The sequence below is a fragment of the Scyliorhinus torazame genome, chromosome 8 (genome assembly GCF_047496885.1).
Source record: "Scyliorhinus torazame isolate Kashiwa2021f chromosome 8, sScyTor2.1, whole genome shotgun sequence".
NCBI classification, from domain to species: Eukaryota; Metazoa; Chordata; class Chondrichthyes; order Carcharhiniformes; family Scyliorhinidae; genus Scyliorhinus; species Scyliorhinus torazame.
In genome coordinates, this window is record NC_092714.1 from 119,510,617 (window position 1) to 119,529,498 (window position 18,882).

The 18,882-nt window shown below is 48.1% G+C and overlaps 1 protein-coding gene across 2 annotated transcripts in view; it reads left to right on the forward strand.

The window, feature by feature from the left end:
- The window catches only part of egfl6 (EGF-like-domain, multiple 6), a 123,282-nt gene extending 104,616 nt beyond the window's left edge, over positions 1–18,666 (forward strand). For both annotated transcript variants that reach the window (XM_072514091.1, XM_072514092.1), the window contains 3 exons: positions 2,348–2,443; positions 7,293–7,561; positions 16,530–18,666. In XM_072514091.1, the coding sequence (XP_072370192.1) occupies positions 2,348–2,443; positions 7,293–7,561; positions 16,530–16,613 (449 nt within the window). In that variant the 3' untranslated portion in view covers positions 16,614–18,666. The remainder of the gene's footprint in view (positions 1–2,347; positions 2,444–7,292; positions 7,562–16,529) is intronic.
- Positions 18,667–18,882: the final 216 nt, after the last annotated feature.

Consider the following 18,882-nt stretch of genomic DNA (forward strand, 5'->3'; position numbering starts at 1 on the left):
TGCATGTTAAAAGGAGCCCAAAACAGAAGGACCCTTCAGCTATTCAAAGCCCCGATCCTGTAAAATGCCAGCAGATGGAATTTCAAGGTTATAATGTGGTAAGTCGCCCAACCGTATTTCAAGACCGTTACCATCCTGTTAACACCAATTCGCCAAGTTAAAAATGAGCCTCACTGTTTTCATGACAAACAAATGTTTGCAATCATACAAAAGAGTTTACCAAACAATCGATTCAGTTACATGTGTTGCATTGAAAGACAATGGCACCTCAATGCTACATAATGTGTGATTAAAACTCAGATTTGGCTACTCAAACTCAATCCCTTCCCCATTTTTCCAAGAGGGTGGTACTCCTTTAAGATGCACAACTCTTCAATTTCTCTGTAAGGCAACTTCCAGATGTGAGGAGAACGCAATGACCCCAAATTGACTTTATTTTGTAGTCTATTATCCAACTCACTGGGGTATAAACATGTTGCTCAAAAGTATCAAAGGTTGAGAGCGAACCTGAGAGAGGTGTATAATATTACGAGGGTCATAGATAGGATAGATAGGAAGGCACTTTTTCCATTAGTAGACGGGTCAGATGTCCCTCTACAGATGTGCGATAGAGAGCATCCTATCCGACTGCATCACAGCCTGGTATGGCGACTGCTCAGTCCAAAATCGTAAGAAGCTGCAGACTGTGGTGAACTCAGCCCAATGCATCACATAAACTTGCCACTCCCACATTGATTCTGTATATACCTCCCGCTGCCTCAGGAAGGCAGACAGCAATATCAGAGACCCCTCCCACCCAGGCAGTGCCTTCTTCCAGGCTCTTCCATCAGGCAGAAGGTACAGAAGTCTGAAGACTCACACATCCAAACATAGGAACAGCTTCTTCCCCACAGCTACAAGACTCCTCAATAACCCCCCCTCGGACTGATCTGGTCCCTGTAAGAACACCATTCACGACGCTCTATGCTGCTTTTGCTCATGTATTTACTTTGTTTGGCCCCTTGTTCCGCACTGTAACCAATCACTGTTTGTCGATGTACCATTTGTCAATGTTCCCTGTTGATTATTCTTGTGTCTACTATGTACGTACTGTGTACGTTCCTTGGCCGCAGAAAAATACTTTTCACTGTACGTCGGTACATGTGACAATAAATCAAATCAAGTCAAATCAAAATCAATAACCAGGGCCACAGATTTAAGGTAAAAGGTAGAAGGCATAGAGGGAAATTGAGGAGAAGATTTTTCACCCAGAGCTTGGTGGGAGTCTGGAACTCACTTCCTCAAAGACTGGTTGAGCCGAAACTCTTGTAATATTTAATAAGTATTTAGATATTCACTTGCGCTGCCATAACCTCCAGGGCTGTGGGCCAAGCACTGGAAAATGGGATTATTGTGGTCAGATCTTTGTTGACGAGTGTGGACAAATGGCCTCCTTCTGTGCTGTAAACATTAATGAATCGAAGTAGCAGGAAGTGCACCTATGCCTATGAACTCCTAGCCTTTGATAAGTTAACTGGGATAAGTGTGCTTCCACAAGGAGGAGGAGGCAACTCAAGTTAACTTTCTTTTCCAAAATGTAGTGTCACTGGATGAGTAATCCAGAGACCCAGGCTCATGCTCTGGAGACATAGGTTCAAATCCCGCCACAGCAGCAGATGGAATTTAAATTCAAAAGGTCAAGGTTCATATAGTGCAAGGCATCACCAAGTTTAATCTCAGAAGATGAGGTAAAATAAATAATAGCAATTAGGTGGCACAAGACTTGAGGGTGCAAAGCAGGTGGTGGCAAATTGGTTAGCATTATGCACCCTGCACAATTTCCCTTTCCATTCCAAAGTTGAGTTACACCCTCAATTTTAACGTTTTGAAGATTGTAGGAGGGAAGAAACTAAGGGAGGCCTTGGGTAAGGACCTATGTTAGAGAAGTAGATTTGGTGAGAACTCTTCATTCCTACGCAGTGGAGATCTGGGGAGAGATGTAGGAGAGCCGATAGGCTGAGGTAATTGGGGCTCAGAGTAAAAGCAACAGGTAAGTTCACAGGAGCTCTGACCATCAAAGAATTGATAAAATAAAGCACTCGAAAGGTTATCCGAGTCTATACTGCTGATAGGCATCTCTTCACAGACATAATAGAAGCAAACTTTCAGCAGGTTGGCTGTGCCCCATTTGAAGGATGAAAACATGTGTCACAGGAGCTGAAACTAGTGGGAGAATTTTTAAATGTGAAAGTGAAAACAAGTCATATCAGCAACCGTTATCAAAAAATTCTATCGCAAGGAAGGACGTTCAGGTAAATAAATATGTCAGCCGGTACAGCTTAATAAGATAGTCTGTGCTTCATTTTAGATTTTTCTGTAGACTGCAGTTTTAATCAAGGAGTTTGTGAATGGATACAGGACACAGAGGATGATTTTGACTGGAAAGTTGCTGATCGCCCTATTGGTAATTATATTTTACAATCAAGATACATTTTATTTGGAAAGAATTGTAATTTTTAAGGAAGAACACCACTTTTCAACATGTAGTTATTTATGTTTTTTATCATTAGGTCATTGACATTAATCTAGAAATTAAGATAGCAGGGCAATTATTTAATCATCAGGTTATGCTTCCATTAATTACCAATTACCCCAGAGAAACAGATGGGTCAATACCGGTGATGATATCTAGGTTGATATGTCTTAAAGTTATTACTATATTTTAAAGAAAGTGATAGGGTACAATTGTGTATGCGTATCTGTGTGTGTGATAGAGTGGTGTGTGTGTTTGTGATAGGATACATGTGTGTATGTGTATCTGTGTGCGTGATAGAATGGTGTGTGTGTGATAGGGTACATATGTTTGTGTGTACCTGTGGCCGCAATTCTCCAGAAAGCTTTCTAAGTGTAGTAGCGAACGGGAACTGCTGCAAGCTGCCTGATGCTCGGCCCAGCGAGGCTGGCAACACTATTCAACGTCCACTTAACGAGGCCCCACGGGCTTTTCACCGCAAATGAAGACTTGCCAGCCGATTCACCAGCACTGCGCTCGCCAGCCCCTCCATTAACAAGTTTGAGCAGCACATAAAACAGCACTCGCTCACCCGACCCCAGCTCGCAACAATGGCACCCAGGAGGCCAGCCCCAAGATTCGGGAATGCAGACCTAGGGAGGCTCAAAATAATAATCTTTATTCGTGTCACAAGCAGGCTTACATTAACACTGCAGTGAAATTACTGTTAAAAGCCCCTAGTCGCCACATTCCGGCACCTGTTCGGGTACACAGAGGGAGTTCAGAATGTCCAATTCACCGAATAAGCACGTCTTTCAGAACTTGTGGGAGGAAACTGGAGAACCAAGAGGAAATCCACGCAGACACGGGGAGAACATGCAGACTCCGCACAGACATCCTAGATGCAGTGGAGACCAGGAGTGATGTCCTGTTGCCCCGAGGGTCCCGGAGGGTCAGTCACAGGGCAACCAGTGCTGCCTGGGATGAGGTGGGTGTGGCTGTAAGCTCTGCGAGTGTGACCAGGGGGACTGGCCTCCAGTGCTGAAAAAAGGTCAACGACCTACACCGGGTAGCACAAGTGAGTAGTCACCAACGCCCCCGAAACCTTTCCACCCCACGCAAGCATCCACCCCCTCCAACTCCCTATGCGACCCCCAACCCTTCCTTCACCCCCGCTCGCTTCCCACCACTGTGAGCCATGCATGTGGCTAACGATGCCCTCTCTGCGTCTCCTCAGGAAAAGCTCTCCCATATTCGCCGGAGAGGGCCCAGACTTAAGAATCCTCACCTCCTTCGAGGAATGAGCCCTGGAGGTGACTGGGGTGGCTGAGGACAGGCAGTCTGCCGCAGAGGTGAGGAATCACCGGGAAGCACCCGGAGGACCTGTTGTTCGTGAGTTGTTATTGCCGTACTGACTGGCCCATCTCTCACACTGACCATATGTCCATTCTCCCACAGGCCCTCCATCCGATGGCACCGGCCCATCCCAGGTGGCCCATTCTCCAGCCTCCCAGGAGACCACCTCGGAGGGGAGCTCTGAGAAAGACACAATCAAGGTGTCACAGCTGTCATCCCTACCTCCACCAGCGCAGATACACACACCTCGGTGGGAAATGTTAGTGATCAGGCTTCTGGGGCACAATCTGGGGAGCACCACTCAGTTGCTGACTGGAACAGGTGGAGACAGGAGGTGGAACCCTCAGGCGAGACAGCAGTCGGAAGTCTGCTGGATCCCAAGACCCAGCTGGGTCCCTGCCTGATGCGGAGGCTATGAAAGAGGTTTACCTGGGCTGATGGAGACAATAGGGAGCGGTCAGGACATTCAGAGGGAGATGTCAGCATCACTCCATCAGATCCATAGCCGATTGGAGGAATCCCAGAGGCTACGGACGTAGGAAATGTCATCGGCAATGCATGGCACTGAGGCCAACACCGCTAGGATGGCGACCGCAGTGGAGAGCCTGGTGCACAACGTCGACACCATTAGTGAAGGTGCCTGTGGTAGTATCAGGTATTGCGGTACCCGAGAGGCTGTAGACCATTGGGTAAGCCTAGCAGCTTGCCATTGGATGATGGTATGTGGTTCCGCCCTGACAGGCGGGGTATAAGAACAGATGACGTCCCAGCAGCCCTCATTCTGTACCGAAGCTGCTGGGGAACAGATCTAGTCTATTAAAGCCTTCAGTTATGATATAACCTCGTCTTCGAGTCTAATTGATCGTGCATCAGTGTCCAAGGCGTTGCGTAGTTGGCGACGGTCATGGCTGAGGGTCTCGACAGAATGTCCGACTCAGTGGGGGATGTCACCCAGTACCAGGCTGACCTTGACATGTCCCGCACTCAGATGGGAATAGTGGAGAAGCTGCGGAGCTTGTCCCAGTCACAGGTGAGCATTGCTGAGGCACTGCAGAACATGGCTCTGTCACTGAGGAGCATTGCCGATGCACCAGTGGGAGAGTGGAAAATTCCAAAACATAATAAACACCCTTGACCACAACCAGTATGGTGCCTCTGTCAGTTTCTTCTGCAATGTGGCCCGACCTCCGAACCCTTGGCCCATCTCTCCAGGCAGCTTGCCCTCCGTGTAGCACTCACCCACCCTCCGGTGATGGACATGTCCCCGGAGCTGTGTCCCATCCCCTGGGTGTTCGGATGTTGGCTGTTGCGTGTGTGGTGTTGCCTCCCACAGTGTTCAAGCACAGATTCCATGCATCAAGGTGTAATTGGGATGCTAGTCAATGACTCCCACATGCTACAAGGCCCGTCCACCCATGGGAATCCACTTGGGATGTGGGAGGTGCTCACTTAACCATGATGACCAATTCCCTATTAACAATAGCCTTCGGCCACATGCCAGAGGCCTTGGCAGTCGCTGGGGGTTATGTGCAGTCAGTGGGCAGATGGTCAGGGACAAGGGTTGCACCTGGAGGGGTTGGCATGGTGGTGCCGCTCTGGTGTCTTGCGTTGCTTCTGTGGTGGAGGCTGTCCACGAGCTCTCTGCGGAGGCTTGTGTCACTGGAGTCACTTTCTGTGTGGAGACGTGCAGTTGTCTCGCTGTGGAGTCTTTCATCGCTTTCTGTGTGGAGTCGGGGATTCTTTGCGGTGCGTGGACCACTTTCTGTGTGGAGTCGGGGACTCTTCACAGTGCGTGGACCACGCTCTGTGTGGCAGCAGGCCACTCTCTGTGGGCTTGTACCGCTCTCTGACTCTTGGTGTCAGGCCACAGCATAATCCTGCACTCATGAGTTGGGATGTCATATATGCTGGGCTGAGGATTCCTCAACCTGAAGAACACATCGTCGGGGTCTTCAATGTACAACACCTCTAGTTATGGTACTGGGGTCGCCACATCCAATGATGAAATCTTCGTCTGAGTCGTAGTCTTCTAGGACCATATCATCACTTTCTGTGTTGGAGCTGGCATTGGGCTCGCGATGTCCAAAGAAGAAATCAAAGTCTGCGTTGTAGTCTTCAAGGACTGTATTATCTTTTTGGGTGGTGCTAACTGCTTGTTGCAGGGTTCTGCGGAGGTTACTTTCAGCTACTGGTCGAAGTTCAGGCATTGTGCTGTCGTTCCAGGTGAAAGAATCATGTTTTGAGGCTTTACATTTTTTTATTTTTATTTTGGGGCATTTCCCCTTTATGTGGCCGTGGTCCGGGGTCTCTGATGTCACGAAGCTTGTGACGTAGAGCGTAGGAAGTGATTGCGCATGCGCAGATCACTGTTCCTTTACTTTTAGCCCTTCTCTCAACTGCGCATGTGCGCACCTTTTCCAAGATGACCACTAATCAAAATTGTCATTCGTTGCTCACCTCCCTCGGCCTCGTGGTTAGTATTGGTGCCTCTTTTACCATTTTTTGTTGGTTTCTTTGTGTTTTGCTCGCAGTATTGTCCGAACTTGTCCAGGACTGTCTGGAAGTCTCTCTTTTCTTGCCCTCTGGAGTACTTGAAGGTTTTGAAGATTTGTTCTGCATTTGCACCCTCAATTGTGAGCAGAAGCTCTGTCTTTTCTGCATCGGCCACGTCTTGTAGGTCGGCTGCTACCAGGAAGATCTCAAACCTTTGCCTGAATGCACGCCAGTTTGCACTGAGATTGCCGTGGCACCTGAGCCGCTGTGGAACCGGAATCTCGATCATCTTGCCTGGGTGCTGTTGCTGGTTGTCACGGTTTGCTGAGTTGAAACTATATGGATTTAAACAGTCACTCCTTGGTACCATGTCTTGACGTAGCATAAGCTGCTTCCTTGATGTACACTCTGACAAAGGAAGGTTCAGACTTGGAGATAGCTTTAACACATTTTATTAAACTATTAACAATTCTCCTACTTGGATTTGACTCTCCTGTTAATCCTGCTATAGCTACTCAGACTAACTAACCAGTCTGCTACAATCCACGTGGTGGGTGTGATGTGTTTCAATCAACCCTGTCTATACTCACTAAGTGTCTCCAATGGAAAGAGAAAGATCATGTGTGCTGTGTCCTTATATATGGGTGTGTGTAATGCCCCCCTGTGGTAGTGTCACCTCTGGGTGTGTCTTGACTGCCCATTGGTTGTGTCCTATCTTACTGACCTATTGGTTGAATGTCTGTGTGTCATGATGTCTCTGGTGCTCCTTCTAGTGTTTATCTAGTCTAAGTGTATTTGCATTAACGCCTTGTGTATTTACAGTGATGTATATCACCACAACCTTCAGCTAGGTTTCAATAAAGAAGCACGAAAGAATAGATGGATTTTTAAAAAACTGCTACCATCCTTGATTGATTCCCCTCATTAACCAATATCATTTTCCATTCACAAGGCACTGGACACTACATGGCAGTCCCAGCATTTGCCAGTCTTAAGAACGAGGTCGGTCATTTGACACTTCTCAGCGGTGATTTGAGTCCGGAGGAGGATTTCTGCTTGACATTTAAGTATCGACTTGTGGGAGAGAGGGTCGGAAAACTACGGATTCTTTCTAATGTTCGCGATCCTGCAATCTGGGAGATGAATAAAGATAAAGACGAAGGTTGGAAGATTGGAAGAGTCACAATAGCAGCACTAAGCAGCCCTGAAACCCAGAGAAACGTAAGTCAGTGAGCTACTTCTAATAAGAAGACTAGTTTGAGTTTATGATTGATGGGAGTAATGAAGAAAGGGAATAGGAATCCTACTGTTTCAGTAAATATTTATTGAATACACTGTGTAAAATGCCTCAGGTCAGTTAGAAACTGCAATCTCAACAATCGGAAGATCTGGGAAATTGTTGGGCTTAAATTAAACACACCTGCAACCAAGATAAGTAATTTTAAAAAGTCAGTCGAATTTGAGACCTGACTGCCCGGAACTAGTTTCACAGCACACACACTATGCTGTCATTAACAGGGCTGCGAGTTCCAGGTTGTGACTCTCTAGTAGTTTACTAAACTCACCACATTTTGGAAATAAAATTAAAATGCAAGTTTTTGTTTTACTTTGTTGAAATGAATTGAAAAGACCAGTCGTGGTAAACCACGTGATTGCATTATATGTATTGTATTGTATTGTGCACGCTTGTGCATGCCTGGGCTTGTCCAGGCTGGCTCTGCCTGTGGCTCCTCCCCTCGGGCTTATGTATAAAGGTGGCAAGTCTCCGCCTCCGACGCAGTTCAGGTCCAGAGGCAGGAGGCTTGCAGTTTAGTGTATTAAAGCCTCAGTTACGTTCATCACTCGTCGTGTGTTATTGATGGTGTATCAATTGAATACACTAAACTCCTAAAGATGAACTCATCACTCAAGCCTGATCGCTTGGAGTTGGACCCACAGGCAGCCGACGCTACAGAAACATTTGAACACTGGCTAAGCTGCATCGAGGCGTACCTCGCATCCTTCAATGAAGACCTCAAAGATCTCCAGGTGTATCACCAGTAATGAGCACAAGACATTTTAAATTATTGCTTCCTCCCAACCGACAAAATCTGTAGGGAACTGAGTGATTTCCAGTCCGCCTGGACAAGCACATGCATGAAATAATGAAATAGGCCTGTTTTTGCCTGTGATTAACAACCTGCTAACAAAATCATGGGAACAGTTTTGTAACATGGATCACGGATTCCTGAAATGACCAACGTCGGTGTGTCAGAAATTATGGGGAGAACAAATGTTCCCTCCTGTTCTTCAGAGTGAGCCATTTTGGCTCTCCACCCTGATTGGTCAGATACATAAAAGCCATTCAAAAAGATTGGAAATTAAAGGTTCAGGTGATGCTGCGGGAGCGTCACCGGCTTTTTGGCCATAAGACCAGGCGGATCCTGCAGACATAGCTGCAGAATCGGAGAATCCAGTCCATTGTGTTTGGAAATCACACGTGTCACCAGACATTAGTAGGGTGACAAATAATGCAATGCAATTGGCCTTGTGACAATGAGACATTTGGAAGAAAATAAGTGAGGTAAGTCGAGGTTAATGCTGAACAGAGTGTTCAGATGATCCATCTCAGAATTCCCCAGAGGGATTCATGGAGAAAGCAAATACATCAAACTGTCATATTCAAAATCAAGAGTGACAGGCATTTAGTTTACAGATATTGCTCCTCAGTGGTGGTGTTTCTTAAAGGGGCGTTGTCTTTGTGAAAAAGTTTTTGTCAAGTATGTTTCTTTGCACGTAGAGCTGTTATAAAGCTGACCTGCCTCACTTTCACCTTGGGAGAATGGAACCAAGGGGAATGAAGGGGTGCAGCCTGGGGAAAGGAAAGTGCCCCATGGAAGGAAGGGCTGACAGAGCCCCCCCCCCTAAAATGTAATCTTTCAATATTAGTTACTGAGCCCCTTCAGGCTCTCAATTCAGCTTCTGGCAAGTCACAACTTTCCCATTCAGGCACTCGGCTAATGTTTGTACTGATTCTGTATCAGTGAGGGATTACCAGACCACCATTTCCAAAGCTTTATTTATTTAAAAAACAACTTTGATGCAGCCAAGGGACGAATTGAGGTAAGTTTTACAATCATTCCCAGTAAAAAACAAAATACTAAAAATTGATCTCAAGAATGGAGTAGAATAATAATAAACTGATCATCAGTTAGGGCCTTTACATTATCAGGGTTTAAAGTTTAACAGGCATGAGAGTTTGTTCATTGGACAATGGCATCGTACTATTCTTAATCCTCGTCTTAATCCATCATCTGTTCATATCTACATCCTGAGGTACTTGTACAATGTTGATATCAATTTACACATGGATCCCCTCCCCCGCAGTGATATGCACCCAAACAGCCCAAAATCCCCACAATCAGTTTCAAGCAACCCTCCGGATGTTTATGATCACCTGGAGTTCTCTTCTTTATTCCAGTGCTGTGTTAATGGGATGGTGAAAGTTAATCGAGAAGTAAACAGGGAAGGGGGGGGACACTGGGGAAATGTGGGCGCCGGTGAGGGGGGAGAGGCGGGACATAGTCAGAGAATAGGGAAGGAGAGGGGGAGGGGAAAGGGAGCTGCGCCATAAGAGGCGGGTCAGGTAAAGGGATGTTCCCGCGCCAGAAAGAATAAGGCGGGAAAACAGGCGCAAGGCGGATGGGAGTTCCCTCACACCGGGGGGGCCGAGGAGCGAGCAGGAGTAGCCGGGGTCAGTTGAAGTCAGCTGACTTACGGAAGTGATATGGGGGGAGCAATCAAGCTAGATAGGGATCTAGCGGGGGGGGGGGGGGGGTGGGGGGGGGGGGGGACAACTGGGTTGCTGCTGCGGAAATCCAAAAGGAAATGGCTAAAGAGAGGGTGGTCGGTGGCGGAATGCGACGCTGGGGGAGCGAGCAGGAGCGCGGAGGCGGGATATGGGACTGGCCTAGAGAAGGTAATGGCTAGTCGGCACGGGAGGGGGGCAGATAGCCCCCCAGTGAGGCTGATCACATGGAACGTGAGAGGCCTGAATGGACCGATAAAAAGGGCCCGAGCCCTCGCGCATTTGAAAGGACTAAGGGCAGACGTGGTTATGCTCCAAGAGACGCACCTAAAGGTGGCGGACCAAGTTAGGCTAAGGAAAGGATGGGTGGGACAGGTGTTCCACTCAGGACTGGATGCAAAGAACAGAGGGGTGGCCATTTTGGTGGGGAAACGGGTAGCATTTGAAGCAAAGAACATCGTAGCAGATAGTGGAGGTAGATATGTAATGGTAAGTGGTAGGCTGGAGGGAATGGAGGTCGTGTTGGTTAATGTGTATGCCCCAAATTGGGACGATGCGGGGTTCATGAGATGGATGCTGGGGCGTATTCCGGACCTGGACGCAGGAAATTTGATTTTAGGAGGGGACTTCAATACGGTGCTGGACCCGGGGCTAGATAGATCCAGCTCAAGGACTGGAAGAAGGCCGGCAGCGGCCAAGGTACTTAAGGGGTTTATGGACCAAATGGGGGGAGTGGATCCATGGCGATTTCTTAGACCCAGGGCTAGGGAGTATTCCTTCTTCTCACACGTCCATAAAGTGTACTCCCGGATAGATTTTTTTGTTTTAGGAAGGTCGTTGATCTCTAGGGTGGAAGAAGCTGAGTACTCAGCCATAGCGGTTTCGGATCATGCCCCACATTGGGTGGACCTGGAAGTAGGAGAGGACAGGGAGCAGAGAACACTCTGGCGATTAGATGTGGGACTGATGGCGGATGAGGGAGTGTGTGCAAGAGTGAGGGGGTGTATCGAGAGATACCTGGAGGTCAATGACGACGGCGAGGTCCCTGTGGGAGTGGTCTGGGAAGCACTAAAAGCGGTGGTCAGAGGAGAGCTGATTTCTATTGGGGCCGACAAAAGGAAAACAGAGGCCAAGGAAAGGGATAGATTACTGGGGGAGATTTTAAGGGTGGACAGGGAATTTGCAGAGACCCCGGAGGAGGAGCTGTACAGGGAGAGGAGACGACTCCAGACCGAGTTTGACCTTCTGACCACCAGAAAGGTGGAGGTACTGTGGAGGAAGGCACAGGGGAGGAGGTATGAATATGGGGAAAAGGCTAGTCGCCTCTTGGCGCACCAACTGCGAAAGAGGGCAGCAGCGAGGGAGATAGGAGGAATTAGGGATGAAAGGGGAGACACTGTGCGAAGGGCAGGAAAGATAAATGAGGTGTTTAAGACCTTTTATGAAGAACTGTATAGGTCTCAGCCCCCAGAGGGAGAGGAGGGGATGCGGCAGTTCCTGGACCAGTTGAGGTTCCTGAAAGTGGAGGAGCAGGCGGTGGCAGGCCTGGGGGCGCCGATTGAGGTGGACGAGGTTATTAAGGGACTGGGAAGCATGCAAGCAGGGAAGGCCCCGGGGCCGGACGGGTTCCCGGTGGAATTATACAGAACATATGTGGACTTGTTGGCCCCGTTGTTGGCGAGGACGTTCAATGAGGCCAGGGAAGGGGGGACACTACCCCCGACAATGTCGGAGGCGACGATATCGCTAATTTTGAAGAGGGACAAAGATCCGATGCAGTGTGGGTCCTATAGACCTATTTCACTATTGAACGTGGACGCCAAACTGCTAGCAAAGGTGCTGGCATCGAGGATAGAGGACTGTGTCCCAGGGGTGGTGCACGAAGACCAGACAGGGTTCGTAAAAGGGAGACAATTGAATGTTAACGTGCGACGGCTATTAGGGGTGATAATGATGCCCTCAGTGGAGGGGGAGGCAGAGATAGTGGCGGCAATGGACGCAGAGAAGGCATTTGATAGGGTGGAGTGGAAGTATTTATGGGAAGTGTTAAGGAGGTTTGGGTTTGGGAACGGATTTATTCGCTGGGTTAGACTACTTTATGGGGCAGCGACGGCAAGCGTAGTTACAGGTCGACATAGATCGGAGTATTTCCGATTATATAGGGGAACAAGACAGGGATGCCCGCTGTCTCCATTGCTGTTTGCGCTGGCAATTGAACCTCTGGCCATGGCGCTGAGAGACTCCAGGAAATGGAGAGGGGTGACTAGAGGGGGAGAAGAACACCGAGTCTCGTTATACGCGGATGACCTATTGCTATACGTGTCGGACCCAGGGGGGGGGGGGATGATAGAGGTTATGCGAATCTTGAGGAGGTTCGGGGAATTTTCGGGGTATAGGTTAAACATGGGGAAGAGTGAATTATATGTGATACATCCAGGGGACCAGAGTAGAGAGATAGAAGGCTTACCGCTAAGGAAAGTGGAAAGAAACTTCCGATACTTGGGGATTCAGATCGCTAGGAGCTGGGGAACCTTGCACAGACTTAATCTGACACGGCTGGTAGAACAAATGGAGGAGGACTTTAAGAGGTGGGACATGCAGCCTTTATCGCTGGCGGGCAGGGTGCAAGCAATTAAGATGATGGTCCTCCCGAGGTTCTTATTTGTATTTCAATGTCTCCCTATTTTAATCACCAGGACCTTTTTTAATAAAATAGATAGGAGCATTACGAGCTTTGTGTGGGCAGGGAAAGTTCCGAGAGTAAGAAGGGGGTTCCTTCAGCGCAGTAGGGACAGAGGAGGACTGGCACTACCGAACTTGGGAGATTATTATTGGGCCGCCAATGTGGCAATGATACGTAGATGGATGATGGAGGGTGAGGGAGCGGCGTGGAAAAGGCTGGAGAGAAGGTCCTGTAAAGGGACGAGTCTAGAGGCGCTGGTGACGGTGCCGCTACCGTTCTCACCTAAAAAGTACACCACGAACCCGGTGGTGGCGGCAACACTGAACATATGGGGACAGTGGAGGCGACAGAGAGGGGTGCGGGGAGCCCTGGTGGGGTCCCCTATCAGAAACAACCATCGGTTCGCCCCAGGAAGAATGGATGGAGGATTTCAAAGCTGGTACCAGTTGGGAATTAGGAAGGTGGGAGATTTATTCATAGATGGGACTTTTGCGAGCTTGGGAGCACTGGAGGAAAAGTATAAGTTACCCCAGGGGAATTTCTTGAGATATATGCAGGTGAGGGCATTTACTAGACAACAGGTGAGGGAATTTCCGCGGCTCCCGACACAGGGGATACAGGACAGGGTGCTTTCAGGGGTGTGGGTCGGAGAGGGCAAGGTGTCAGAGATTTATAGTGAGATGAGGGAAGAAGGGGAGGAGTCGGTGGGCGAACTAAAAAGAAAGTGGGAAGAAGAATTAGGGGAGGAGATAGAGGAGGGTATGTGGGCTGATGCCCTAAGCAGGGTAAATTCCTCTTCCTCATGCGCCAGGCTTAGCCTGATTCAATTTAAGGTGCTACATAGAGCACACATAACGGGGGCAAGATTGAGCAGGTTCTTTGGAGTGGAGGACAAATGTGGGAGGTGTGGCGGGAGACCCGGCAAACCACGCACATATGTTTTGGGCGTGCCCGGCACTGGAAGGGTATTGGAAGGGAGTGACGGGAGTGATTTCGCAGGTGGTGAAGGCCCGGGTCAAACCAGGCTGGGGGTTATCTCTATTTGGAGTTGCGGAAGAGCCGGGTGTGCAGGAGGCGAAAGAGGCCGATGTCGTGGCCTTTGCGTCCCTCATAGCCCAGCGCAGGATCCTACTCATGTGGAAGGAGGCGAAACCCCCCGGACTGGAGGCCTGGGTAAATGATATGGCGGGGTTTATTAAACTGGAGCAGATAAAGTTTGCCCTGAGAGGATCGGCTCAAGGGTTCACCAGGCGGTGGCAGCCATTGCTCGACTTCCTAGGGGAACGTTAGAGGGAAGACGGATGACCAGCAGCAGCAACTCAGGGGGGAGGGGGGGGGAGGGGGGGAGGAGGCTCAGTTGAGTATAGGTCAATAGAGTACGAGGTTTTGTTACTTGTATATTATTATTATTATTGTTAAAAAGTTTAAAAATTTCTGTTTTGTTACTGTTATCGTTTCGCTTGTTTTGTAAGCGGGAAAAATGTTGCTCAGGGAAAAAAATTTCAATAAAATATATTTTTTTTAAAAAAGGTGGTCAGGCGGGTTTGGAAAGGCCGAATCAGTTGAAAATGCTATAAGGCTAGGATGCAGAGATCTTCCGCATCTTAATGGGCAGCACGGTAGCATTGTGGATAGCACAATTGCTTCACAGCTCCAGGATCCCAGGTTCGATTCCCGGCATGGGTCACTATCAGCGCGGAGTCTGCACATCCTCCCTGTATGTGCATGGGTTTCCTCCGGGTGCTCCGGTTTCCTCCCACAGTCCAAAGATGTGCATGTTAGGTGGATTGGCCATGCTAAATTGCCCTTAGTGTCCAAAATTGCCCTTAGTGTTGGGTGGGGTTACTGGGTTATGGGGATAGGGTGGAGGTGCGGACGTTGGGTAGGGTGCTCTTCCCAAGAGCTGATGCAGACTCGATGGGCCAAATGACCTCCTTCTGCACTGTAAATTCTATTAATGGCACAGCATCATTAATATATTTGTAAATGTAAAGCCGTCACCTATCCAGCAGCCACGAAAACCTTACCAGCGTGCATGATGGACCACCATCTGCAAGAGGCTGTCGCCAAGGACTCTTGGAAATGGCTGACACCACTCAGGAAGGGAGCATCATCTTGTTGATGAACAGAAGGGCTGCAATCAAGGTTGATGGGTTGAGGGACGCGAGGCTGGTCATTCGGGCTTGGAGAGGCCGAAGGCTTCCTTGTGAGGCTTGCTGGGGAGGACACTCCTGCTCTTCCTGGGCCACAAGGAGTGGTAAGATGACCGTTTACTTTGAGGAGCCAGCAGCTACCTGGAATTCCACAGCTCATTTGCCCTTCATTTACTATTAAATTCAAGTTACAGTGCTGATATTGTCATCGGGCCATAACGTTGGTATGTTAATTAGGCCACTCCCTGCCTTTCATGGGAGTCTTGCCCATGGCCTGATTTCATTTGAAAAGTCAAAGGAGTGGCAATGGGGTCAGTTTGAGGTTATGTTGCTCGCTCTGTATATTTTAGCTCCTTGTCCTTCTCTCACCAGGGGGAGTATTTTAAATTAATGTTATAGATTGCACAGAAGCACAGTGTGTTGAACCACTAAATCTCTTGAGGTGATCTTGAGGTGCAGAATAGTAAATGATATGTTCACTCCTACAATTTTCACTTGTCCATTCTAGGCCTGTGTGGAGTTTGCACATTCTCTCTTGTGTTTGCATGGGTTTCCTCTAGATGCTCTGGTTTCCTCCCATTATCCAAAGATGCGCAGGTTAGGTGGATTGGCTATGCTAAATTGCCCCTTAGTGTCCAAGGATGTGTGGGTTAGGTGGAGTTACGGGGATAAGGCAGAGGGCCTAGCTAGGGTGCTTTTTCGGAGGGTCGGTGCAAACTCGATGGGCCTCCTTCTATACTGTACAGATTCTATGAATTCTATAGATCTCCGTTATATCATCAATTGGGAGTCATTAAGCCTAGCATTTTGCTCATGAATGTAGACGCCTTGGCAAGAACCAAAAGCAGGATTATTTTATTCAGTCTTTCGATGTTAGCATCCCTGTTAAGACCAGTTTTAGTTGCCCTCGGACAATGCCGATGAGTATTTCTTGTGAACCACTGCAATCCATGTTTGTAGTAGTTTGATGCAGCTAAATGGTTTGTTAGGTCACACGTAAAGGACATTAGTGAACCAGTTGCATTCTTGTAACAGTTTCACCGACTCTATAGACTAACACCATTTTCATTTTTTCAAAACTAAATTCAAATTCTGAACTGCTCTGGTGTACTGCCCTCTAGTCTGGATTATTTGACCAGTAACGTAACCTGACAACCGCAATGTTTTGGGCATGTTTCCTGAATGGAAGTTGCTAGAATACCTTTGTAGCTGTGACCCTACATACTGAGATACATGAAAGTAGAGGCCAAGGAAGATCAAAGGAAGACAAGGTCAAGAGTCACTCGTCATAGAAAAGAATACAGTTGACTGAAATAGCTGGGCTAGTTCAGAACCAACAGCAATAGAGTGAATTCTATCAGCACCATCGATGCTGCTGAATTGACACAGGAGAATTTAGTATGAAAAGTAGTATGAAAGCTGTTAGTTGTTAGCTTGAATTATTGGTGGTCGGGCATAGAAATTCAAAACAAAGAGATCAAACACATTAAAGGGAAATCATTTGTTATTATCATTTATGACTTGTGCAATTGAATTTCTGCTTCTGCTTTTTAAATTATTTTGTAGATTGTCTTTGAAGCAGAACGAGGAAAGGGCAGACTTGGAGAGATTGGATTGGACAATGTTATTCTGACCTCTGGACCCTGCTAAGAAGAGACCTCAGAGATTGCTAACTGAGAAACATGTATCAAATTCAAAGCTCCTCAATTCTTTGTCTGCAAACATGTGTGAGCACTAAAACTTACTTCAGACCAGACTGCTCTCCCGGATGTAAAATGTGACATTTTTACACAGTGAAGTATTCTTATTCTGGTGCCTACATTTCTTTGGCATTGCAGGATCCTTACACTCACAGTTTTGATATTAACTATAACAAGCATCTTATTGTATGTTTCCTATCAGTACAACTGTAATGCTGTTGTATCCGTGTAGCGAAGGTACTGTGTATGTCAGATATATGCCCACCTAATGATCTTTAACCTAACTACTCACTCACCTCTTTTACTTGACCTATTAAACATCCAGATTGCCAATTGGATTTTTACTGTCCTGGGTCATTAACAGTATTTTGTTCAATGCTATATTATATGCTAACTGAGTAATGTGATTAAGCACAAAGCTTTTGTAAATGTAAATGTATTAAAGAAAAGTAATCTATGATATTTGAAAAATAACAATGGCTGGGATTTTCCTGTCCCATCAGCTGGGATTGCTCCGGAATATTTGGCAAGCAGCGTAAGGTCCATTGACTTTAGCCAGGAATTTCAGATCCCGCTACCCAATGTAATTTTAAAAACTTGACACAACCTTTACTTTCAGGGTTTGAAGCCATTTACTTTGTTTTTTAATGGAACACTGGTTCCTAGATTATTCCTTATAATGAATGGGAAAAATTAATATCCCAGATGCTACAGAGAGGAATAACAGACCTGCCACCCCTACCACCACACCCCATCCTTGAATATGCCCCAAGGCTTCACGGGTTTCCACAATGGGAAGACGCTGGCCAACATCTACAATAGGTGCAGGCCCTCCATTAGAAAGGACACTCCAGGCCATCTTGCCTCAACCTCATTTTCTAATGACCAAAGCATGCCCATTTCTCTTGACAGCCCAAGAAGTTGCCGAAGACCCAGCGAGTAAGACAGTCTGAGGTGCATTGGCAGGATAGTGTGAAGATGGTCAAAAAGTAGGATTCAGATTTTATTTCAGGTAACCATAAGAAACTTGGGACCAGGGCCCTCCATCTATTGTTCTCCAATAGCAGTCAGTAGAGTCCTCAAGACAGGAACATGGTGGCCTAGTCTAAAAGAAATTTCAGTGCCAACGTTTGCCATGGTCTTGGGCGCGATTCTCCGACCCCCCACTGGGTCGGAGAATCGCCGGGGGCTGGCGTGAATCCCGCCCCCGCCGTGTCCCGAATCCTCCGCCACCAGAGATTCGGCGGGGGCGGGAATCGTGCCGCGCCGGTCGGCGGAAATCACGCCGGTCGGTGGGCCCACCCCCGGCGATTCTCCGGTCTGCGATGGGCCGAAGTCCCGCCGCTGTCAACCCACGCCAGCCTTTCGAACGGCGGGAAAGGCGGTGCGGGCGGGCTCCGGGGTCCTGGGGGGGGGTGCGGGGCGATCTGGCCCCGGGGGGTGACCACACGGTGGCCTGGCCCGCGATTGGGGCCCACCAATCAGTGGGCGAGCCTGTGCCATGGGGGCACTCTTTTCCTTCCGCCTTCGCCATGGTCTTCACTATGGCGGAGGTGGAAGAGACCCACTCCACTACACATGCGCGGGGATGCCGTGAGCGGCCGCTGACGCTCCCGCGCATGCGTCGCACGGCAAAGGCCTTTCCCGCCAGCCGGCGGGACGGAAATCACTCTGGCGCGGGCCTAGCCCCTCAAGGTGAGGGCTAGGCCCCTCAAGATGCGGAGAATTCCGCACCTTTGGGGCGGCGCGATGCCGGACTGATTTGCGCCATTTTTGGCGCCAGTCAGCGGACATCGCGCCGATTGCTGAGAATCCCACCCAAGATCTTTAAAAAATTGGTGTGAATCTGTCACTTTAATATATGATGGCTAAATCACTATCTATGCCTCTACACCCCCAATGGTCTGTACCAGTGATAAATTTTGATACTGATATTTTGTACTATTTCTTGTGTATTTGTACAACATTTTGCAATTAAATTTCTCTTTATAGATAAATGGAAATGATGTTCATGATGTTTTTCTAAATTACATCACAGCGAACGGTTTCAAATTGCTGAGGCTATGGGAAGGTATATGACAGACTGGCATCGCAGACCCACTTGAGTTGGATGGGTCCCAGCTCTTCTTATAACCAACATGTTAAGTGTTCCATCCAAGGGGCAGCACATTGGCACAGTGATTAGCACTGTTGCCTACAGCGCTCAGGACCCGGGTTCA